The 24,012-nt window shown below is 47.6% G+C and overlaps 1 protein-coding gene across 3 annotated transcripts; it reads left to right on the top strand.

Moving 5' to 3' along the window:
• GTF3C4 (general transcription factor IIIC subunit 4) lies at positions 1-22,896 on the top strand. 3 transcript variants are annotated; one of them, XR_006294990.1, is made up of 6 exons: positions 32-503; positions 7,351-9,171; positions 12,463-12,593; positions 14,559-14,647; positions 16,642-17,676; positions 21,396-22,896. XR_006294990.1 is itself a non-coding variant. In XM_043565789.1 (5 exons), exons 1-5 carry the CDS (start codon positions 147-149, stop codon positions 16,704-16,706), a joined length of 2,463 nt encoding a protein of 820 aa, XP_043421724.1. In that variant the 5' UTR covers positions 1-146; the 3' UTR covers positions 16,707-22,896. The 3 variants fall into 3 exon arrangements, 2 of the variants coding, with proteins under 2 accessions (XP_043421724.1, XP_043421725.1); XM_043565789.1 differs by having other exon boundaries at positions 1-503; positions 16,642-22,896; XM_043565790.1 differs by lacking the exon at positions 16,642-17,676 and having other exon boundaries at positions 31-503.
• Positions 22,897-24,012: the final 1,116 nt, after the last annotated feature.

A 24,012-nucleotide genomic window follows, 5' to 3' on the forward strand; every position in this document is an offset into this window, starting at 1 on the left:
GGCGGCGCTCCGGGCCTGAGGGGAGAAAGCCGCTGCGGAGGGCGCTGGGGGCCGGCGGCGGCGGCGGCGGCGGCGCAAGAGGCGGCAACGGGACGGCGGCGCGAGGTTGGCGCGCCCCGGGATCCGGCCTCTGCACTTGAGGGGAGATGAGCTCGGCTGACAAGGCCCGGGTGGGGCTCGCGGCCGACGGGCCTGCGCCGCCCGAGGAGGAGGAGGGCGAGGGGGGCGGCGAGGCGGGCGGGAAGGAGCCGGCTGCAGACGCGGCCCCCGGGCCCAGTGCCGCGTTCCGCTTCCTGGTGACTCGGCGGGAGCCGGCCGTGAAGCTGCAGTACGCGGTGAGCGGCTTAGAGCCGCTGGCCTGGTCCGAGGACCACCGCGTGTCCGTGTCCACGGCCCGCAGCATCGCCGTGCTGGAGCTCATCTGCGACGTGCACAACCCGGGCCAGGACCTGGTTATCCACCGCACCTCGGTGCCCGCTCCTCTCAACAGCTGCCTCCTCAAAGTAAGTCGCCCCCTGGGCCCCAGCCCCGGGGTCTCCTCCTGCCGCGCTCCCGCGGCCGCGTTACGGGTCCCTGGGGAGTCTCGGCCTGCGCCTATTCCGGGGATTCCCCTCGTCGCATCCAGAGTGGCCGGGGTCGCCGTGTTTTTGAAAAACAAACAAAAAACCTCGCGGCCGTTTGCTCCCGGCTTTCCAGATCACCCACCCCCTTCCCACACACACTCTCGTATCCCGGGAGCTCTCCTCCGAGCCAGGTCCTGCCTGCGGCCCTGCGTCTGCCCCACTGCTGGCCCTGATTACTCTCTGGTGCTTTCTGAGACTCCACCCCCTTTGACCCAACCCCAGACCTTGCCTCCACAGTTGCTCCTATTGTCTGGAATCGACTCCCCCGAGGCCCTCCGCTCGCTTTGTTTACGGTGACGTGCCCTCCTCTGGTGCCTCTTCAGCTCTGAAGAAAATTTGGTCCTTTTCAGGGTCTCGGCTGTCTCAGCGACTTTATTATATGGATGGTCCTTCTCACCTTGAGCCGCTGAGCACTTTCGTTTTTTTTTTTTTTTTTGCAGCTGAACATCTTTGGGATGCAGCATGAAAAGCCTCTGGAAGTAAATGCAGTTCTTAAACTTCAAGGTCTCTGTAGATTTAGTGCTTTCAGCTTCATAGCAACTAAGCTCGCCTTCAGAACTTTCCGGTTCCTAAGTTTTACTGTTTGGAGATCACTGTTTTCCAATTTGTTTTTCCTTTTTTTTTTTTTTTTTTTTTTATTCCCTGAATAGGAAATCTTATCGTTCATTAGTGGTTTCAAGTACAAAAACTTGCCCTGTTTCCTTTATAGATCTTTATGCCTAGATGTGATCTATAAAACGTGTATTCCCTCATTCAGCAGGTGTTTGAATAGCACCATGTATCGCCCTAGTGCTGTCTAGGTTCTGGAAATAAAGCTGTGTACAAAACAAGGTCCCTGCCTTCATGGAGCTTACGTTCTTTGGCAAGTTGTGAACAGGCACTACTGTAATAACAGACAGTGATACGCACTGTGTATCTGTGTCTGTGCCCAGAGAATGTGTTTATGTGACTTTCGCATGCAGGGTTTGGAAGCCTTCTGTGCACCACCAATTGAAAACACTTTTAATATTTTATTTATTTTTGAGACAGAGAAACAGAGCATGAGCAGGGGAGGGGCAGAGAGAGAGAAGGAGACACAGAATCCGAAGCAGGCCCCAGGCTCTGAGCCGTCAGCACAGAGCCCGACGCGGGGCTTGAACCCACAAACTGCGAGATCATGACCTGAGCCGCAGTCAGATGCTTAACCGACTGAGCCACCTGGGCGCCCCTGCATCACCAATTTTAAATATGAATCAGTCACTGTGGGTAGGGTGCAGGGAGCCCACACCACTTTTTTTTTTTTTTTTTTTTTTTTTTAGCGTACTTGAAAGTTTTAAGCAAACAACATGTCATCGAGTTAGATCATTGGTAAACTGGGATGACTAAACCCTGTAAGATCTTGGAGAAGATACAAACAAATTGGTTCGAGTGTAAACAAATCAGGTAGACCCTGGTACTCCTGTGAAATTGAGAAACAGGGAGGGAGGCAGAAGAAAGGGGCTTTAAAAGGTACATCCCTACTGTTTCTAAGGATGTTCATGTGCACATGAACTAGAGAAAGCCTTAAGTGTGTGTGTCCAGCGTGACACAGATTGAATACTTTAGCAGAGAGAATTTAAAGAGTGGCAGAAATAGGGAGGCACGTACATCAGGGAGTTTTATCTGCTGGTGAGTCTGAAGCAGTCCTGAAAGAACGAAGGATTTGGTTCAAAAGAGGAACATGGGAGAGGGACCTCCAAGCAACAGAATGAGCTGTCCATCTTACACACATAATTAAGTCGTGCACGTACTTAATTGTGTAAGTAATGGTTGGTCGACCGAGCTCTCCTAGGGAGGGAAATTGAGGTGAAGCCCATTAGGGAACTTTGACGGTCTGAAGAAGTTGGCTTCACTCTAAGAAGCCCGAAGGGCTGTAACGGTTTCATAAACATGGACTGACCTGGGATGGTTCAGGAATATGAATCTGGTGGGCCCAGAACCAAGAAAATGATTGTTGGGGTCAGTATAAGATAGAGGTGGAGAGATTGGGCTTTGGTACAAAATAGCAAGATAGGACACTCTCAACAAGGGGGTTGCTAAAACCTGTGTTGTTTAGACTTTTTGGCAGATTAAATTAAATACATCTATGTACGTATGTATATATGGATACACATATATGCACACACACACATACAATCACTTAGTACAGGTCCCGACATGCTGTACTTAAAGTAATAAATGCGGTCATACAGGTATGAAGGAATACAGGTCTGGATTAACGCTGTAGCTGTGGACATGAAGATATCCAGAATATTCTGATAAAAATTAGACTCTCGTTGGTCGCACAACTGTCTAACAAGTAACAGCAAATCTTTAGTGTTCCTCTTGTAATTGATGGGTTGTCCAAAGTTAATTAGTGACGTCTTCTCGTCTTGTACTGTTCTTTGGAATGCACATCACACAAACCATCCGTCAGCAGTCTTATTAGACTACGACCATTTGGTGAGTGAATGCTGAGTTGTCCCTGAAATTCTGAAAGAGGCTTCTGTGGGGGTAAATCCCTGGGGTATGATGGTAGGACTCTAAAGAAGTTGGTATCAGTACTTTGATGGCTCTACCCATTGGCAGTGCCTAAGGATTTAAATTGCTCAGTGCTGGGGCGCCTGGGTGGCTCAGTCGGTTCAGCGGCCGACTTCAGCTCAGGTCATGATCTCACAGTTTGTGAGTTCGAGCCCCGCGTCAGGCTCTGTGCTGACAGCTCAGAGCTTGGAGCCTGCTTTGGATTCTGTGTCTCCCTCTCTCTGACCCTCCCCCAGTCATGCTCTGTCCCTCTGTCTCAAAAATAAACATTAAAAAAAAATTTAAATTGCTCAGTGCTGTCCAGCTTGCCTTTGCTCTGATTCAAAAGGTGGGCCAGTCTGCAGCCTGGATCAGTTTAAGGTATGGCACTGCTACAAGGCTAGATGCTGAGCCACTCTGGACCTTTTGCTCTATGACCCTTTATTTAGATTATGAATTTCTTTCAGGAACATATGCAGTTATATAATAGTTCAAATACTACCTGCTATTTGCAAGTTACTGTCCTGGGCACTGAGGTTGTATGATATAAAGGAAAATGCTAGAAGTGAATGATCTGAAAAAATAAAACTGGGATTTAAGAATAATTTGCGGGCTGCCTGGGTGGATCAGTTGGTTAAGCGTCCGACTCTTGGTTTTCACGATCTTGCAGTTTCATAAGTTTGAGCCTCGTGTCAGGCTCTGTGCTGACAGCGTGGAGCTTGCTTGGGATTCTCTTTCTCTCCCTCTCCCTCTCCCTCCTTCCCCCCTTCCCCCCTCCCTCCCTCTCCCCTTCCCCCACTCTTGCTGTCTTTGTCTCAAACTTTAAAAAAAGAACGATTTGCAATTTTTCTTCTCATTAGACTGCTGAGTCAGTGAATCATCATCTACTTGGATACAATTGCAAATTCTAATGTTTGTATAACTAATTTTATTCTGTATGAATCCTTACGAGTATGGGAAACTATTAACTCCACATTAAGTAACTATTGGCTGTCTTTGGAATCCTGTTCTTGCCTTCAAGAAGCTTCCTGTTGAGTAACTTCAAGTGAATTTCTATTCATTAGGTACTTACAAAGGAATTAGCTATTAGCAGTAATAGTGGCCAGCTGGGAACAGGATGGTATATAATTAAATGATTGGCTGGGTGTGGTCCTCTGGGAGCTGGGCTCCTCTCTGTGGTGTGTGTTCCTTGAGCATCTGGCTGCATGTTTTAATTTGATGGCTGGTTTTGTGAGTTGGAGACTTCCTCGGAGGGGCAGCGTACTCATTCAAACTCATACACACAAAACCGCACGGGCTTTCTCCATTGGTAGAGAACCAAGCTGCTCTCTCTCCTCTCGAGAGTTCTTCCTACAGTGAGTGGGACCAAGAGTTGCTTTGATTTCATCGTCTGCTGCTGTTTACTTTTAGTTCTTTAGTAGCTTTTATTTGTAGCAAATCTACCTATTCTAACAATTATTGCTTAGCTTACAGTATTACAAGGTTTGTGAATGACTTTGTATCTTCCCTTCATTTGGTGGACAACTTTATATCTGTTCTGCATTTTGCATCCTTTTATTAGGTCTCATTTACACTTAATCCTGAGAGAGTATTTTTCATCATCATAGCTAACATTTATTGAGCATTTATTAGTAGATGCTTTATGGGCATCTGATTGGCTCAGTCAGTAGAGATTCTTTTGATTGATTGATTCGGAGAGAGGGAGGGAGAGAATCTTACAGAGATTCCATGCCCACAACTGTGAGATCATGAGTCAGGATTAACTGTGCCGCCCGTTGCCCCAGTCAGTAGAGACTCTTGATCACCAAAAAAAAAAAAAAAAGAAAGGCGCTTTACATCTTTATTTGTACTTCCTAACTCTATGAGACTCATATTATTGTTCTCTATTTATAAATGAGAAAATTAGGGCCAGAAGTTTTAAGCAATTTGTGCAAGGTCACAAAGCTATGTGATAGAGCCAGGATTTGAACCCAGGTAGTCTTGGCCTCACAGCACAGATTTTTCAATCGTTATGTTGTGCCTCATTCTGCCATATTTCAAATTTTATTTACCCATACAAAGCTCTGGGCTCTGATTAGCATTATTTTATCAACAGGCTAGCCAGCTACACTTCCATTTAATTGGAGTTTCCAGTCTGCATTTCTCCAGCATGTTCATAAATGTATCCAAGAGGCTACCATAAATGCCTTTCTAAATCATGATTCCAGAGTATTCTTTAGGATAATAAAGGAGGACATCACCCAGAAAAAGTTCTGTTGTTTAAAAAAAAATAAAACAGTGGGGCGCCCGGGTGGCTCAGTCGGTTAAGCGTCTGACTTCAGCTCTGGTCATGATCTCATGGTTCGTGGGTTCCAGCCCCGCATCGGGCTCTGTGCTGACAGCTCGGAGCCTGGAGCCTGCTACAGATTCTGTGTCTCCCTCTCTGGCCCTTCCCCTCTCGAGCTCTGTCTGTCTGTCTCTTTCTCTCTCTCTCTCTCTCTCTCTCTCTCTCTGTCTCAAAAATAAATAAACATTTAAAAAAAATTAAAAAAAAAAACAAAACAAAAACTCTAGGTAAGGCTCTCAGTAGCTCCTTGGCCAAGGCATCTAACGTGCTCCTGAGACTCTTCAGAGTGAGATGCTGTGTAGCAAACAGCGTTCCCAGGACTTGGCCACACAGCCGTACTTCAAGGGACAGTTTAGGGGGTGGTGTTGTTCATAACACACTTTAGGAAAAGTTAGTCGTCTAATTCATTTGGTGGACAACGTGATATCTACCTTTCTATGCTTATTTATTGTGTCATGTAGCAGTTTCGACAGAAAATAAGATTAGATTTTTCTGGTTATCCAGTGCTGGTTTCAAATGATTTCTTCTGTCTACACAAACCTTTTATTTGTTAGTAATTGAAGAGTTTTATTCCCTAGCGGACTGAATGGTCTGCGATTTTTGTTACCCATTTACTGTTTAGGGGATACTTTAAAACTGTTAATTGCACTCTGGTTTTCTGACACGTTCCCAGTTCAAACTTTACCGAGGACTAGTTAGTGGTTTGGAGTGCAACATCTTCCAAGTTTTTCCTGTGTCCTGGAGTGTAATTCCTCTGGGTTTGGGGACTTAAACTCATTTAAAGTGACTTTTATTAGGTCTATATATGTCTTAGGCTTGAATTCCTTTGTAATCATCTAATAACTACCCTTTCCAATTTGAAGATCAGCCTCGAGGTAAAAGGAGATTGTCACTAAATCTGAAAGATTCTTCTTTCTTTCTCTGGATCCATTTCCCTGAAGACAGTGGGGTCAAGTCCTTTCCTCTTCCTGCCTCACATATCCATAGAAAGCACAGTTCAGTTGACTCCTGCTTCGTTTTGTTCTAGCCTTCCTGGCTCTGAACCACTCTCTTTTGGTCACTTATCTCTTCCTTTGTCTTTAATGTCCCTTTAAAATCTCTGTTAAGAGCTTGTAGTCAAACAGCTAAGCACTAAATAAATAGCACCACTGATATATGTCACAAACTCGGAGAAGGGAGTGATGGGTGAAAGCCAGAATGATCTCAGAAGGCTTCAGAGAGAGAATTAGATCTGGTGGGACGGATGGGATTTAGATAGGAAAACAGCATTCCAGACAAGGGGCCAAGGGAGGCAGAGGACGGAATATTCAAGGAATGGCAAGTAGTCTAACCAGAGTGGACATTATTCTATAGAAACAGCGGATGTAGCAGTTGGAGTTGGCTTTCGGCATAGTTTCTGGATGAAATTTTGGATAGAACCTAAAGCTGGTGTTTGTATCACAAAAAAATTGTAAAAACCCAAATATCCGATTGTATCAAAGATGTATATGGGTATGTGTTTTCATGAGTATGTAACGTGTTTATGGTTTTGTGAGTAGTTCAGCTGCGTGCTCTAAATGCTTTAAAGATCAAGTACGTTGCTGTTATGGCCATTATTTATGGCAGTTCTAAAAAGAAAGTGGGAGCCAGGCTATGAATCATGGCAACATTTATTCTGACTCTTAAAACAAAAGTCTTTATTTCTTGAGTAAGTACTCCCTTTCAGACACACACTTGATCTTTTAAACGTATGTCTTTCAAAATTAAGAGAATTGATACAAAATTCTGTATATGCGAACGTGACCTAGTCGACACTGATGAATCACTCGGTACCCTAAGTAGTGTAGATATATTCCTCTTAGAGTGAAATATTTATCTGATGGTTTTTGTATCTCTCATTTTCAGGTTGGCTCTAAAGCAGAAGTTGCTGAGTGTAAGGAGAAGTTTGCCACCTCGAAAGACCCCACAGTCAGTCAGACTTTCATGTTGGATAGGGTGTTCAACCCTGAGGGGAAAGCTTTGCCACCGATGAGGGGATTCAAATACACCAGCTGGTCCCCCATGGGTTGCGATGCAAATGGCAGGTGCCTCTTGGCGGCGCTGACCATGGACAATCGCCTGACCATCCAGGCTAACCTCAACAGACTCCAGTGGGTCCAGCTGGTCGATCTGACAGAGATTTACGGAGAACGTCTTTACGAGACCAGTTACAGACTCTCTAAGAATGAGGCTCCGGAAGGGAATCTCGGGGACTTCGCGGAGTTTCAGAGGAGACACAGCATGCAGACTCCGGTCAGGATGGAGTGGTCGGGCATCTGCACCACTCAGCAGGTCAAGCATAACAACGAGTGCCGGGACGTAGGCAGCGTGCTCCTGGCGGTCCTCTTTGAGAACGGCGACATCGCCGTGTGGCAGTTTCAGTTGCCCTTTGTAGGGAAGGAGTCCATCTCTTCGTGCAACACGATCGAGTCCGGAATCAGCTCTCCCAGTGTTTTGTTTTGGTGGGAATATGAGCACAATAATCGGAAAATGAGCGGCCTTATCGTGGGGAGTGCTTTTGGACCTGTGAAAATCCTGCCCGTCAATCTCAAAGCAGTTAAAGGCTATTTCACTCTAAGGCAGCCTGTTGTCTTGTGGAAGGAGATGGACCAGTTGCCGGTGCACAGCATTAAATGTGTCCCGCTCTATCACCCTTACCAGAAGTGCAGTTGTAGCTTGGTGGTGGCAGCAAGAGGATCCTATGTGTTCTGGTGTCTTCTTCTGATCTCCAAAGCAGGCCTCAACGTTCACAACTCCCACGTCACAGGCCTTCACTCGCTGCCGATCGTCTCCATGACTGCGGACAAGCAGAACGGGACGGTGTATACTTGTTCCAGTGACGGGAAGGTGAGGCAGCTGATTCCCATTTTCACAGATGTGGCGTTAAAGTTTGAACACCAGCTAATTAAACTCTCGGATGTGTTTGGCTCCGTGAGGACGCACGGGATAGCGGTGAGCCCCTGCGGCGCGTACCTGGCCGTCATTACGACCGAGGGCATGGTCAACGGCCTCCACCCCGTTAACAAAAACTACCAGGTCCAGTTCGTTACTCTCAAAACCTTTGAAGAGGCAGCTGCTCAGCTCCTGGAGTCTTCCGTTCAGAATCTCTTCAAGCAGGTTGATTTAATAGATCTGGTTCGCTGGAAGATTTTAAAAGATAAACACATCCCGCAGTTTTTACAAGAAGCTTTGGAGAAAAAGATCGAAAGCAGTGGGGCCACGTATTTTTGGCGTTTCAAACTGTTCCTCTTGAGGATTTTGTATCAGTCGATGCAGAAAACCCCTTCAGAAGCATTATGGAAACCGTCCCACGAGGACTCCAAAATCTTACTCGTTGACTCCCCTGGGATGGGCAATGCCGAGGAGGAACAAGAGGAAGGCACTTCCAGACAGGCCAGTAGGCAGGGCCTTCAGGAGAGGAGCAGAGAGGGCGATCCCGAGGACCCCATCGACGACTCGCTGACCCCATCTGGAGACGCCGGGGGCCGGGAGCCGATGGAAGAGAAGCTCCTGGAGATCCAAGGGAAGATCGAAGGCGTGGAAATGCACTTGACCAGGGAGCACATGAAGCGGGTCTTAGGAGAAGTGTACCTGCACACCTGGATCACAGAGAACACGAGCATCCCCACCAGGGGCCTCTGCAACTTTCTGATGTCTGACGAGGAGTACGATGACCGCACGGCACGGGTAGGTGTTTCTAGCGGAAGCGGGAGAACGGTGAGAGGTCTGCTTTCTGCAGGAGGGAGAAGTGGTCTAAACCAATTCCTAGCCCAACTTTGACTTCGATATTTTGTAAGGAGTTGATTGGCGTGAGGTGCAGGAGAATAAATAGGAAACGTGGATTAATGCAGAGGACATTTGCAAATCATACAAGAAAACATTTCGATGCTTCCTCCCACCGCGGCCTGATGGATAAGCAAGGTTTGCGGGCTGAGATCCCCCGGCTGTGGATGAGCCGGAGGAGGCTTCGTTTAGCGAGTCGTATGTGGCTGGGCAGTGACAGCAGGGCAAATGTGACACCCTGCTTGCTTCCCTCCCTGTTTGCAGAAGGTTCTGGGGTTGGGAGACGGGGCGGCGGTGGCCGCACAGGGACTGCGCACATTTGGGAAGACTTGACGAGGCCTTTTGATGTAGTCAAGAAGGGCATGTCAAGTAAGCAGATTATTACTCATAATGTTTACTTTTAGAAAAACTGGGCTTAATCTTTATTTTGGTTTAGAAGCATCTTAGAGCCTTATCCGAAACGTATTCCACAGAATTCAAGTTCCCTGATAGAACGATAGGGTTACATTCTGTCCTCCTCTTAGAGGCTCCCAGGGTACCTTATCCTTTTGATGGTTCTGGGAATTCCTGCAGAGAAGAAACCCTTTGACTTTGTGGACTTCATTGTTACCCTGACATCAGGGAACCTTTCTTTGTGAAGTAATAGCTCCTAAAATCCTGAAAAACTTTTGTTTCAAGGAATATACTTTATAGTAACGTATTCAGAACTACAAAAGCCCGTGCTCCTTTTTACTCTTAAGACTGACACTTCTTCTCACTGCCCAGAGTCTTAAAATTGAAGGCAATAGGGGCACCCGGGTGGCTCAGTCGGTTAAGCACCTGACTCTTGATGTCAGCTCAGGTCATGATCTCACGGTTAGTGAGTTCACACCCCGCATCAGCACGGAGCCTGCCTGGGATCTTCTCTCTCCCTCTGCGCCCCTTGCGTGGACGGTTTCTCTCGAAATAAATAAATAAGCTTAAATAAAATAAAATCGAAGGTAGTAAATTCAGGTATCTTCATGCCTAATGTTAAACCACTCACAAACTCCTTGCTGCATTTTCTTGTTGGAAAGTGTGCATAGCCACCCCGAAATTATTACGCCTAGGATATCTGCGGTAAAATCTCAAGAGTAGTTACAATGTACTGTTCACGTAACTGATTTTTCATCTCCGAAAGTCCGCTCTTAAAAAGTATTCCACTGTGCTCCCAATCGCGAATTGCGAGGAAGTTTTCTGGACCTAGCAGGAGTGTTACAAGAGTCGGTGAAAGATTAACAAAACATTTTAGGAAGTACGTGGTGGAAGTTGGTGGTCGTAGTTTAGGTAATTGTCCAGGTGGGCAATGAGCACAGGAAGCCACTGGCATAGTCACGTGTTTCCAACAGAGCCAGGGGAAAGGAGGGAAGATGGCACCTCTGTTATCGGTAAAACTGAGTTTTGATTAGAAACGCTACATTTCAGGGCACCCGGGGGGCTCAGTCGGTTGAGCGTCCGACTTCCACTCAAGTCACCATCTCATGGCTCATAAGTTCGAGCCCCACATCCGGCTCTGTGCTGACAGCTCAGAGCCTGGAGCCTGCTTTGGATTCCGTGTCTCCCTCTCTCTCTGCCCCTCCCCTGCTCCAGCTCTGTTTCTCTCTCTCTCAAGAGTAAATAAGCATTAAAAAAAAATAAACACTACATTTCATGTCTTAAAAAAATCCCACTATATACATGAAACGAACCTTTTCAAACCTAGCGCATTGATCTAGTAATTACAAATTGTTTCTGAGATTCTCAGCCTGATATGTTGGTGTAGTTAAGACTATCACTGCCACCCGCCACCCCCAGCATTTTTAGGCATTTTTCCCCCTAATTGTTCTTGCCTGTAACCTACTAATAATACAGCTACATTGTGCATGTGTTTTGATACAGATTACGTACATCAATGTGCTTTATGCATAAAAAGGGTAAGAATTCTTGTCCTCCCAAGAATAAGTATTTGCCCCTTGGAAGGAACAGTATCTCCCCCATTGGGAATGTAGGAGTTACACTAATACAGTTGGGCTTGCACAATCAAGGCTAGTGAGAACAAACGTGGAAGCACTTCTTCCTTGTGTAAAACTGGAGTGCGTCTCTCCTGAAGGAGTCCGGAGTAGGTTTTGTCATACCGCTGTCCGCGTGTTTGACCTGTCCGGAAAAGAAGGGAGGGGTGGTTGTCGCTGCATGAGGGACCAAAAATTAGAATTCTTAAGGCTAAAAAACCTAGAAAGCCAAAAGGTAATGGGCTTTAGATTTGTAAATTACGTACTGAGTAGGCCAGACACCCTTTGGAGCTGTTAAGATACCCTTCAGAACTTCAGTGAGCTAATTTTAGTGAGTGGCTGAAGGTGAGTTCTTCTGCCAGAACTTAAGCGTAAATGGATTAAAAAGCTTGAAGGACCTTACCTCCTAGTAAGACGAGGAAGTTCTAAAGGCTCGTTGTATCCATGCCTGCAAAAGATGTAGCCAGTGAAGGTTTTTTTCAACAAAGTAATGAAGTAGATACCTTTTTTTAGACTTTGATTTTTCCTGTGCTGTGATCCTAATGAAGCAGAGAAAAGCCGAAATAGGGACCAGCTCTAGAGCCTGTGCTGTCAACCTCTCCACGGGGGGCCCACCGCCCCTCCGCAGGGGGGCCCAGTGGGTCACAGATGGCAGGCTGCTGGATCAGATTGGTCATGGGTCTTGGGGCTGTCCAAAAGGGAAATGATTATTTTTTAATCCTGCTTATACTTTGTAAGCCTCTCTTAAAGAACGGACGTTTGTACAATCTTACAAAGTTAGCATTGCACAGAATACTTCACCCGTAGACTTTATGCTTTCCCTTCTTAAGTCATTATAAAGAATAGCTAAATACTTTGTCTTCTAACAGAACTCTGAATTCCTGGTTTCAGAAGCTGCTATAACAAGGCAAGTGGTAAGATTTTGATTTTCAGAACAGTTTTTTCTTTAGTGGCTAGCATTCACCCTGTTACCAGAGGGTCCCTCAATGAATTGAGTTTCCTCAGCTAGTCAGCACGTGGAGAAGGTCTGGCTTTGTCACGTTCAGACACCATGAGCGGCCTGCGTGGAAACGCCCATCTCCCATCCATACGGCATATGTTTTCCTTCCTCCACTGGGTCAGTAGGCTTTTTCTTTGACAAGTCTTACACTCACCCCACTAAACATTGCCGACTGCTTTGTCTCATTAGGTGCTGATTGGACACATCTCAAAGAAGATGAACAAACAGACCTTCCCTGAGCACTGTAGTTTGTGTAAAGAGATCTTGCCCTTCACAGATCGCAAACAGGCAGTCTGCTCCAATGGCCACATCTGGCTCCGGTAAGCCATTGTAAGCCAGCCCCTGCTTTGTGCACCTCTTCCAGGTTTGTGCCGCACTGAGCGCGGTAAAGTGTGTCTAAAACATGTCGCCCCTGCCACTCGGTTGGAGAAAAGCCACTACCAAAAAGCCAGGCATAGACTTTTTTCATCGGTCTTACTAAGGCCAGACGCTCTCTAAAGACCATGTTTTTACCGCCTGACATACAGAGGGCTTTCTTTATTTTGGCGATACGGTTTTCCTTTGAAGGAGCATTAAAATTGTAAAGTATTACAAAAGTAGTATCTGTTGAAGTTAGTGGAATGTAAAAGAGGTCGTGCACTCGTTTGGGTCCGACTTTATACTGAAAGGTGGAAGTCTTCCTGCTCTCACTGGAAGAGGGCATCTTGGCGTGCTCAAACCCGACAGACCCGTGAGCCGCGTTCGACACCGGGCGTCACTCCCCGGCTTGCTCCTTGAAGCGCCCGCGTCTCCCGGCTTCCTGGACGCCATCCTCCCTGGTTTCCTTCCGGCCTCTGACGCTTCGTTCTTGTTGTCTTTGCTGATTCTGCTTCGTCCCCTGGAGATCCATCCTGGACCTGCTTCTCCTTTGTCAGCACTTCCCTGGCGGTCACACACCACCTGTCCGCGGGTGACTTAAACGGAGAGCTTTAGCCTGAATCTCTCCCCCGAAAGCCAGACTTTCGTGTCCGACCACCTGTGCAGTGTCTGTGTTTGGACGTTTAACAGGCGTTTCCAGTTTGCATCCAGCCTGTTCTCACCGCCTCCGCCTCCCCAGTCCTGGTGAAGACACCATCCTCCCTTGCCGGGGTGACGTAGTTATCTCCCAGCAGGTGTCCCCGCCTCCTCCCATGCCCTCCGGTCTGTCGTCAGTGTGGCCATGATTGTGATCCTACTAAGACTTCATCCGTTCATGTCACCCCTCTCTCCGCTCAGAACTCTCCAGAGGCTGCCCATTTGGGATGAGTAAACACCAAAACCCCTTTAGTGACCAAGACTGCACAGCCTGGCCCCCATCCCCTCTCTGACCTCCTCTCCTGTGCTTCTCCGCCTCGCTTGCTTCACTCCAGCCCACTGGCCTCAGCGCTCCTCAGGTACACAAGGCACCCCTCCTCCTCCGGGATGTCTGCACTGCCATTCTCGCTGCCTGGCAATGCTCTTCTGACCAGTGTCCGCGTGGCTTCCTCAGGCGTTCCTTTCTCGGTTCGGCCTCTTTCCTGGCCACGCTACCTGGAGCCGTAACCCCTGCTGGCGTCCCCTGCCTCCTGGTTTTCCTGTCGCTCTTCCTTGCCTTGCTGTCCTCCCTAGCAGTCACCGCCTCTTCATAGATGTTTACTGTTTGTTTCTCCCTCTCCCCTGGGATACAAAGCTCCATGAGGACGGGGAGTTTTGTGTCCACAGCTGTTCCTAGAACAATGCCTGGTCCTTGGTAGGTACCCATTCCGCCTGCCCTTTGTAGCCTGGTCCTGATGGGTGTTTAGCGAGTGGTCACAGGACAGGGCCGAACCTGGGGACGTCTCTTCACGTCCCGTCTGTCTGCACCATTGACTTTGTCTTCTGTACCTTTCAGGTTTTCCCCATTGTACTGTCACATCCTTAAACACAGTGCTTAGATCTAATCTTCAAAATCACATACAAGAATAATTTGCCATATGATACCTGATCGTCTTTTTTAACATGTCAGAAATTCAAAATATGGACAGGTATGGACAGAGTAAACGCTTTCCCAGTGACGCAAATGGCCAACAAGAAGTGGCAGCGACTGGACTGGAAGCTTTGTATGTCTTGGCTCAGCAACCTGCCCCTGAGCGGGGACCCTCACTAAGGGTGGGGCAGCGCAGGTGTGCAGAGGGCCACCCTGTTGCCATGCGCGTGAGCGCCGTTTCCGTGCTTCACTTGGTTAGCGGATGGTTTTACGGGAACTGTGTGGCGAGTTGCTCCTGACGATCCAGTCTGTGTTCTCTCAGGTGCTTCTTAACCTACCAGTCCTGCCAGAGTCTGATCTACAGAAGGTGTTTGCTCCACGACAGCATCGCCCGCCACCCAGCTCCAGAAGGTGAGTGCTTGCCCGGCCTTGGGAGGGTGGCACTGGCTCAGCTCGGGTCAGGCTCCGCCCTGCAGGATCTTAGGCCACTAGGGACCGTCAGCAGGCTCATTCTGCTCTTTGCAGTCTTATCATGAAACCACAACTAATGGAAAAATGAGAACTGGAATATGTCGTGTGGAAGGATATAGTTACTGCACGTTGGCATGTGAGCAGGGCTGCAGTTTGCTGTTCCGTTACTGCAAACGAATCATTCATTCAGAAAAACGTCAGAGCTTGTGTTAGATGGCACGTGTCGATTATATTTGGATGGAGATTCTACAAATGATGAGGTATACGGAGACAGCAGTGCTAAGCCAGAATATTCGGTGTGTGCTTGGACTCATCCTTCTAAAAGCCATGACGGGATTTTCCTGGTTAGCCTGTATTCTCTTTCCTGATGGGCCCGGTGACAAAGCCCACATTTCTGAGATGATGAGTTGGAAGTAAGATCATAGAGGCGGGCAAGGAATCAGTGACTTAAATAGTCACACGAACGTCAGATTCATGACCCAAAGCTCATTCACATCACATCGCACTCTAACCAAAAAGGCTAACTAGACATAAGCGTATATAATTATCTACATGTTTGGGGGAAATTTGTGGTCTCGATGAACTAAAACAAAACATTCTCCACAAAACTATGCCCTTTTTCTTGATTTTTACTCCAAACTGGCTAACGTCTCATTCTGAGAAGTTGGTGTGCTGGCAGCTTGTGTTCTTTTTAAGTTGTTACTATGGAACAACTGTGGAAAATGTAGCCACATACAAAAGTAGAGAGTATAATAAATCCTCATGTAGCCATCATTCAGAAATTGTCAGCTCATGCCTTTTTTTTTTTTTTTTTTTGATGTTTATTTATTTTGAGACAGAGAAAGTGTGAGCGAGGGAGGTGCAGAGAGGGAGGATCCCAAGCAAGGCTCCACACTGTCAGCACAGAGCCCGATGCGGGGCTCGATCTCACAGACCGGGAGATCGTGACCTGAACCCAAATCAAGAGTGGGACGCTTAACCGACTGAGCCCCCCAGGCACCCCAGCTCGTGGCTTTTTGTTCTTTCATCTGTAGTCCCCCATTCGCTTTCCTCCTCTTACTGCGTTATTTTGAAACAAATTAGAGGGAACTTTAAGCACTCACTGCAGTTGAGAATTGGTATGTTTAGACAGGAAATCAGGAAAAGATTGAGACAAATCAAAGAAACGAATCCACCTGCCAAATTGACCTTGAGTTGAGCTACATACAGCTTTAGGAAGAATGAGAATCTGTGGGTCTGGAGAGCAGTCGTACAATAAAGCACTTACAGATTAGGGGAGTTTTTAAAGGGGGAGACGGTGTTGAGCCAGTGTGGTCATGCTTTTTTCCAAGTAATACATTTAAAAAAAATACCATTACTGTAATTTTATAAAAGGATATCTTAGGGGCATCTGGGTGGCTCAGTCATTTAAGTGTCCGACTTCAGCTCAGGTCATGATCTTGAGGTTTATGAGTTCAAGTCCCGGATCGGTCTCTGTGCTGACTGATAGCTCGGAGCCTGGAACCTGCTTCAGATTCTGTGTCTCCCTCTCTCTCTGCCCCTCCCTTGCTTGTGTGCTCTTTCTCTCTCTCTCCCTTTCTCTCTCTCTCTCTCAAAGATAAATAAACATTAAAAAAAATTTTAGCATTAACAGTGTACTAAGGCTATGTTCCCAGAACAAAGTACAGTCCCCGTCCTTGAACTGAATAAGTTCAGCTGTATGAATCATTATTCATTACCCTTCTCTTCCTGTTCCATCATAGAGGGATGAAAATTTCATCGCACACTTAGCTTTGGGGAGCACAGATCTAGTCCAGCTGGTCTAGGATGTTGGCGCGAGGTGCTCTGAGGACGCAGAGCCGGGACCAGGCCTCTCGTGCGTTCACGCTGTCCGGCCAGGCCTCAGCCCACCCGCTCCGAAGCCGACACTCAATGCCGCTTGTCTTCCTTTGCAGATCCTGACTGGATTAAGAGGTTACTGCAAAGCCCTTGCCCTTTCTGCGATTCTCCCGTCTTCTGAACGTCAGCGGTGGGAAGATGGGAAGGGCACATACTCTGTTACAGAAAATGCCCTCTGGCCTGAAGACGTAGGACGCGCTGGCTGATCCCCGCCTTCGGGTGGCGAGGCTCTCTCCAGGAGTGTAGATAGGGCCCTGGGAACTCATTTCTGAAGCACGCTCTCTGTCTCCGGGGACTAAGGGATTTCTTTGAAACAACTGAATGCAGAGATTTTAAGTCATTCTGAGATGAACATTAGCCCCCCGCCTCCCCACCCAGTGAGGAACACTTATTTTTCAAGTGTTTTGACTGAAGCGGTCTGAACCACAAGAATGCCCTATCATCTCTGGGAACAGAACGATCTCTTCTAGAGAGTTGGGGTAAGGGCCTCGCTGGACCAAGTTGGGCTTAACGCTTGCCTTGGTGCCGAGCCGCTGCTCCAGAGAGCTTAAGCGCGCGGTGCATGGTACGCGGTATTCCGGCACACGTTAAAAGTGTCGGAAACAGCACAGGGTCCTGATGCTTTGTTCCGAACAAACAGCCACAGGTCTGTATCCCGAGGATTCCTGTTTCTCATGCATATGGAAACCATTCTCATAGAACTGGATTTTTAAGAGGTTGAAGCCAAGACTAAAGTTGGCTTTAATGTGTCAAAAGATCAGGTGATTCTCCTAAGTTAATAATTGTGACTTATTTTTAGTGAGCTCCCACGTTAGCAGGTTTCCTGTCCTTTGTCCTTAATGTGTAAAGGACATCTGGTATTCCCGTTCACCCGTGACACCTCCCTGCTTCAGACTGACTGTCACAGCCTACGTGAGATTTTTGTACGTAGAAGAAAAAGAATATTTTCTCCTTAAGACTTGGAGTGTTTTTAATGTTGACATGTCCAGACATTTCATTTATATCCAGTATGAGAACGTGCAGTCCATCTAAAGACTTCCAGGAAACTTCCAGAAAGCAGTGGGCAGCCCAGACGTGCTCTGGTGCCACAGGTGTGTGCGGCTCAGTTGACGGGAGCCTGGGACTTTCTCCTCAGTATAAAGGTCCTTGGTATTTGTAATACTGGTATTTTCCTCTGGGCTGTTAAGAGGAGCTGTTAGACATCAATTGGCCTTAAAGTCCAAAACTAAAGATGGACATTCAGGAATGACAGTGTTGCCAGATTACAAAGTAAGTGTCCTAGGGATTGGTGCTATTCAACAGGACTGCGATGCCCACAGCTCGAGATGGTGCGTATTTCTGGGAAGTTGGATAGGAAATACAAAATGTGAAATTGCCACTTCTGTCCCATGCTGTCTGGCCTTCGTTGTGACATTTATTCCTGCCTTTCTTGTGATCGCTCAGAGAAAGACATCTTGGCCCCGCTTCAGAAACGCTTGCTGTTTGGACGAGATGCCCCCGGACGCCCCCCACACCACTGCATTCTTGCCCCTCCGCTCCCGTGTCGAGAGCCAGGAGCCCTTCAGAGGCGCTTCCGGTCTGCTTTGAAATGTCTTTGGTTTCCTGTTCTAATCTTGCTTTGTCTCCTGTGTTCAAATCTGTATTTTCTGGAGTCTTCTGATCCTTCTCCTCTTGGTGACTTCAAGAATAGTGTTGATCCAGATGCCAGCGTCTGGCACGTTAAGTTGGTTTTCAGGAAAGAATCGGGCGGCATTAAGGTCATGGGTGGGTGACGCAGCTCAGAAGGCGGTGTGGCCGTGGTCGTTTGTGCCTGTAGCTGTTGGACATGACAGCAAATAGGAGGGTAAAAATTGAGACCACGTCAAGGAATTATTGCAGTTTTCATAATCATGGGATGCTTAGTCTCGCATATTTTTGGTTCCAACCAGGGTCAGTGTTCAATTTGTTCCGGTTGGGGACTTCTGTGCTGCTGCCATTTAAAACTTACATTAAGTTTTCATTTAAAACAGTTGTACATTTGGGGGGAATTTAACTCTTGGGAGCTAACTAGAAGGGTCTCCCAAATTATTTTGTATGTCTATGTAGGAATAAACATGGCAACTGTTGGGCTAGAACCTGGCTTGTCTCTGCGCGGGACTAGGCCTGGGGGCATTCTTCAGATTCTGAAACCCACCCGACCCCTGCTCGGCCCGCGTTTCTGCGTGGAGCCGGGCGGTCTCCCCCTCTTCCAGCCCCACCCCCTCAGCCACGGAGGCTGGCGTGAGCTCGTGGCGGCATCACAAACGCGGTCCGCTTCCGACTTCACAAAGAGTCAGAGCACCTGATGACAGAGCGCCGGTCAGTGGGACCTTGGGAACGCAGGGGTGACCCCTGGAATCTTCCGGCTCATTGTCTCTGGCGGCTTAAACTTGTCATGCCCTCCGTGCTTCCTCACATCTGCCTGATCTGGTTAGTGGATTCTGAGTTTCTCTCGGCTGTCACTGTAACAACCGTTTCAGAAGCGGTAGAAGCCACGGTGTCGCGCTGCTTGGGAGCACGGGGGCGAAGACTGTGTGCAATTAGGCCTTTTCAGCTACACCACGTTGCATTCGGGAGTCTGGTAGCCACACCTGGATCGCGCTCTTTCCGCCCGGGGTTAATTTGTCCCCATTACTCTAGATAAGAAATTGATAGCTTGTTATGCTCGGGATTCATTCTGAAATCCTCACGTGTCCACCACCCAGACTTCAAGCAGCCTCGACCTACTATTATATCTGCCAGAACTACCAATTATTTTTCAGTGTCAGGACTTATTAGAACCACTGGCGAAGCGTGTGGTTGAGCGTGACATTTTTCTGCCTCTCTCTAAGAAGTTTTTGGGAATGTTAATGTTGAAACGTGCGGGTTGGACCTGTTAGCGAGTGTCGCGGGTTAATCAGGTGAATGGAATGTTAAAGGGTAGTAATGGAATATTAAAATATATTCTGTTGTAACTAGAACGCTATCAGCTAAGAAGCAGAAGTTGGTGGTTATTGGTGCTTGTCACGGGGAGTTTTAAGGAACACCTGCTCCGCTTGCAACAGTCAAACCGCTTCCGAGTTTAGTGACTTTACCGCAGGAATTAACGCCACCGGTCCAGGTCCAGAGCCTTCTTGCTCCTGATTCCTGTCTCTTGCCTGTCCTTCCTCTTGATTTCCCTTCCTCTGGTTTTCTCAGCTTTAGGACACGTCCAGAGCTAGCAGATTTCATGCTTGGAAGAACGACAGATCAGTGATAAAATCTGTGCAAATTAAATCACACGGTAGGTCTCCCTTCCCAGGAGAGACGGCATCACACAGTGACTTCTTTCTAAGGGTAACAGTGTTAGTTGTTAGCTTGGTAAACTGTATCTGGTTTTCTTCGAAACTCTTGGTTATTTCCGTGGCAGAGTGCTCAGCAGCTCCTGGCTGGGCTTTGGGGGTAGAGTCTGCTAAATGTTAGCTCCTTACTCTACCCACCCCCCTCCCCAAGCCAGCATTGTCCTGACAAGCAGAACTTCTGGTGACGCCAAGCCGGACGGGTTGTATGAGAAGTCAGTCGGCCTAAGTTTTTCTAAGGGAAAGGTATATTCTGCCCTTTTTTGTTTTTTTGTTTCTTTTTTAAAGAGATTGGGCGGTGAAAACAGCCAATAGGCAGAGAAATGAATGAATGTCTTAATGTTAGCCCCCCGTGGACCCTTGAGGGCGTCCCCGTGGCTCCCGTGATCAATCACGAACACGCCTTTCTGCTCACACGCTCCCTTTCTGTGTGTCCGTGGAGTTGCACAGTTCGGTGAGGCTCCAGCGTGTCTCAAGAATCTGACCTCGTCCCTCAAGGTTGTCGGTTTTACGGGTGCCTCTAAAAGATCTAACTGCGGTGACTTGTTTTCATGTTAGTCGTTAGTGGAAGCATGCACAGCTTCAAGCGGAGTAGGTGTGTGTCTCAGGTCTGATAGTTATTAAACTTCAAACTGCTCTTTCTTGAGGCTAAGAAAGGTTTGCGGAGTTATGATCTTCACGCTTGCCAAGATGATACCTGCTATTTAAAGTGATCCCAGGGGCGCCTGGGTGGCTCAGTCGGTTTAGTGTCCAGCTCTCTGATTTCTGCTCGGGCCATGATCTGATGGTTCATAGGATTGAGCCCCACATCGGGCCCTGTACCGACAGTGCAGAGCCTGCTTGGGATTCTGTCTCCCGCTCTTTCCCTTCCCCGCTCTCTGTCTCTTCCTCTCTCTCTCTCTCAAAATAAAAAACGTTAAAAGAAACTTTTTAAGTGATTACAGAGCATGTGAAATCTGACTGTCCTTAAGTGGAATTAAGTCAAATTTGCAAAATACAGAGTTGTTCCTAATGGTCTGAAATACTATAGCGTCACTGTCCTGATGAAACAACGGGGTTTTTCAGAAGACCGGGCACTCGTTTCCCAGGTGCTGCTGTAGATCAGTATCAAGCCTTCTAGCCAGGCTGAGGCTGGTAGGCAGGCTGCGGCCTCCCTCTGCCAATGTACTCTGTGTTAGAGCAGGGCTGCTTCTGAAAACTTGCTGTGTTTCAGCCAATCAATTTAAGGGGCGAATGGCTGTTAAAAAAAATATCCTATAAAGAAGTTATTCCTTTTAGAATGGGACTGCTTCTCCCCCCGTGTCTTTATCTGATTAGGTGACTCAGGTTTTCTTACCTTGCTTTTTTTTTTTTGACTTATAATTATACTCGGGGTGGGCGGGTCTTAATATACAGCCTGAGGTCCCAGTCGGTGAATGAGTTCGTTCAGGGCAGGATTGTTCAGATGGCCCACACGGCGGTGCCATTCGCTCCAGGCTGGGCGGGAGCTGAGAAGGAGGCAAGATGATGCCCGCCTCCCGACGCGGTACAGGCGGAGCCCGTCCAGGTGAGCTGCCGTAACCGGGCCGGGGAGGTTCATTTAAAGTTCGGCACTCTAAATCTTGTTTGTTTCCATGGTAAAAATCTGCTTCCCTCGCCATCACGACATCCCGTTACTCTCGCAGAAAGATCCCGTAAGGTGGTCAGGCTGGACCCCGGAAGAGGTGGCAAAATGGCTACGAGACGCTTTCGTGCTTTATCGGTTTTACGTTTGGCGACCAGACTGCTGGGGTGTCGCGCGCTTTGGTCTGGGTGCTAATGCAAAATTAAAAGCAAAGATGGGTTATTATGGCTTCTTCAGGACTTTGACTCAGATTTGTACTTTACGAAAGGGACATGAATATCAAACCTGTTTATACAGAAACAAGACCGCATAGAAAAATTAGTGTGTTGTGTATAGTGATACATAGTTTATGTTTACCCAATGCCTGTGCTAATCTTCGTGCTCAGCTTTGAATTATATGTATGTTCACATAGGACTTTTTTTTTTTTTCTTTTTTTTTTTTTAATGAAAAGAACAGGCATCTAAAATCTTAAGGTTAGAGAGAGAGAGTTTCTCAGTGCTTACCATCTGGTTGGGTGGTGTGGTTTTGACTTTTGGCATTTAAAGGAAACTTTAAGAACAGGAACACCTCTGGCCTGGAATACCCCGCATCCAGAAAAATTGGTTGCTTCTCTGCACTGTATATATGTACATAGTGTTCATGATTAGATTGTAAGCTCCTCAAGGGCAGGGACTGTCTGCCTCATCTTGGTAGTTCCTGCGGCACCTAATGCCAAGTGCCTTGCACGGAGTAGGTGCTCCTGATGCGTAGAATGAGTCACTTCCTGCCACCTTCAAGACGGAGCATGGTTCCCTTTTTCCAGCGCGTTCAAAACTGCAAAGACTGCCGACCCGAAGAGGGCCAGAGTCCCGCCTGGGTTCGAACTGGGCTTCCTGGGTTGAACCAGGCCACGCCACATCATCAGCACTCGCTCGCCGCCTTTTCCTGAAGCTCACATCCCAGTGTCCTGAGCCTTTCTTTAATACTAGGGCAAAGGTTGCTGGGACAAGTTTGAAGTGGAGAAGAGCGGAGAAAAAAACAAAGAGGAGGTTGTGGAGGGTGTGTTGTCGGCGTACAGCCCTGCGGGGCAGTCTTTCTTTAGTCCCTGCCGAAGAAGGAAAACCTAACAGGTACTCGTTTCCTTTACCGGCCAGCTGGTTGGCCGGCTTTCCAGTTAATGAGAGATGGGTGGTTTTTAGCTTTTTCCCACTTTGGACGCCCCTCGGTTGCTCGTGTGCTTCTAGTAAAGTTGCTGTGAATATCCGGTGCTGTACATAACGGCAGTTTTGTAAATGTGGAACGACCTCGAACGTGTGGTGTTTTGTATGCAGAGCCGCAGTATTATCTTGGCCACTTTTTTATTCAAAATAAATAAATAACAGAATTGTTTGTATATTGTGTGCATACTTTGTCAGGTTCACATGGTTTGTAGCAAAGTCTAGAAACCTCCTCGGGCCCAGCACCATCACCAGCAGCGGTAAGTAATGCCCAGGCACGAGTAGAGGAGGAGGAAAGAGCCGTGGGTGTTAAAGAAACGCCAGTAGCAAGTACGGCAGAATCCATTCAGTGTGCCTTTGGTTTATTCCAGAAAAAGGTACGAGGAACGTAAGAGGAAGTAATCAGAGCTTCGGTGTGGCGTGGGACACCGTATGTCCTCGGCAACGTCAGCTACGTAGGACCTGGTGAGTTTGTAAACGAAGTTCTGATTGCAGGATTTCAGCAGCGACAAACTCGTAACTCGGAGCCCTGCCGAGAGCAAAGCGAGAGACGGAACAGGATGAGAAAACGAATGACCCTCCTCAAAGTAATAGTAAAACTGCTGAAAATCAAAGGCAAAGAGAAGGCTTTGAAGCAGCCAAAGAAAAAGACATCACTTTAAAAGGAGCAGAAAGAGAAGGTACCTTAAAAGGGGCAGTAGTAAGGCTTCAAGAAGAATTCCGGATGCGGACGGGAAAGTGGGAGGGCTGCAGAGGGGCGGGAAGACCGCAGCTTCCGACCTAGAATCCGCAACTCCATGAAAATGCCCTTTAAATGAAAAGTACAGGGGTGCCTGGGGGGGTTCAGTCGGTTGAGCGTCCGACTTCGGCTCAGGTCATGATCTCCCAGTTCGTGAGTTCGAGCCCCATGTTGGGCTCTGTGCTGACGGCTCGGAGCCTGGAGCCTGCTTCCGATTCTGTGTCTCCTTCTCTCTCTGTTCCTCCCCCGCTCACACTCTTTGTCTCACAAATAAACATTAAAGTTTTTATTAAAGAGGGGCACCTGGGTGGCTCAATCGGTTGAGCGTCCGACTTCAGCTCAGGTCATGATACCACACTCCGTGAGTTCGAACCCACGTCAGGCTCTGTGCTGACAGCTCGGAGCCTGGAGCCCGTTTCGGATTCTGTGTCTCCCTCTCTCTCTGCCTCTCCCCGGCTCATGCTGTGTCTCTCTCTGTCTCAAAAATAACTAAAAACATTTAAAAAAATTTAAAAAAAATTTTAAAGAAATGAAAAGTCAGATGTTTTCAGGC

The sequence above is a fragment of the Prionailurus bengalensis genome, chromosome D4 (genome assembly GCF_016509475.1).
Source record: "Prionailurus bengalensis isolate Pbe53 chromosome D4, Fcat_Pben_1.1_paternal_pri, whole genome shotgun sequence".
Classification (NCBI taxonomy): domain Eukaryota; kingdom Metazoa; phylum Chordata; class Mammalia; order Carnivora; family Felidae; genus Prionailurus; species Prionailurus bengalensis.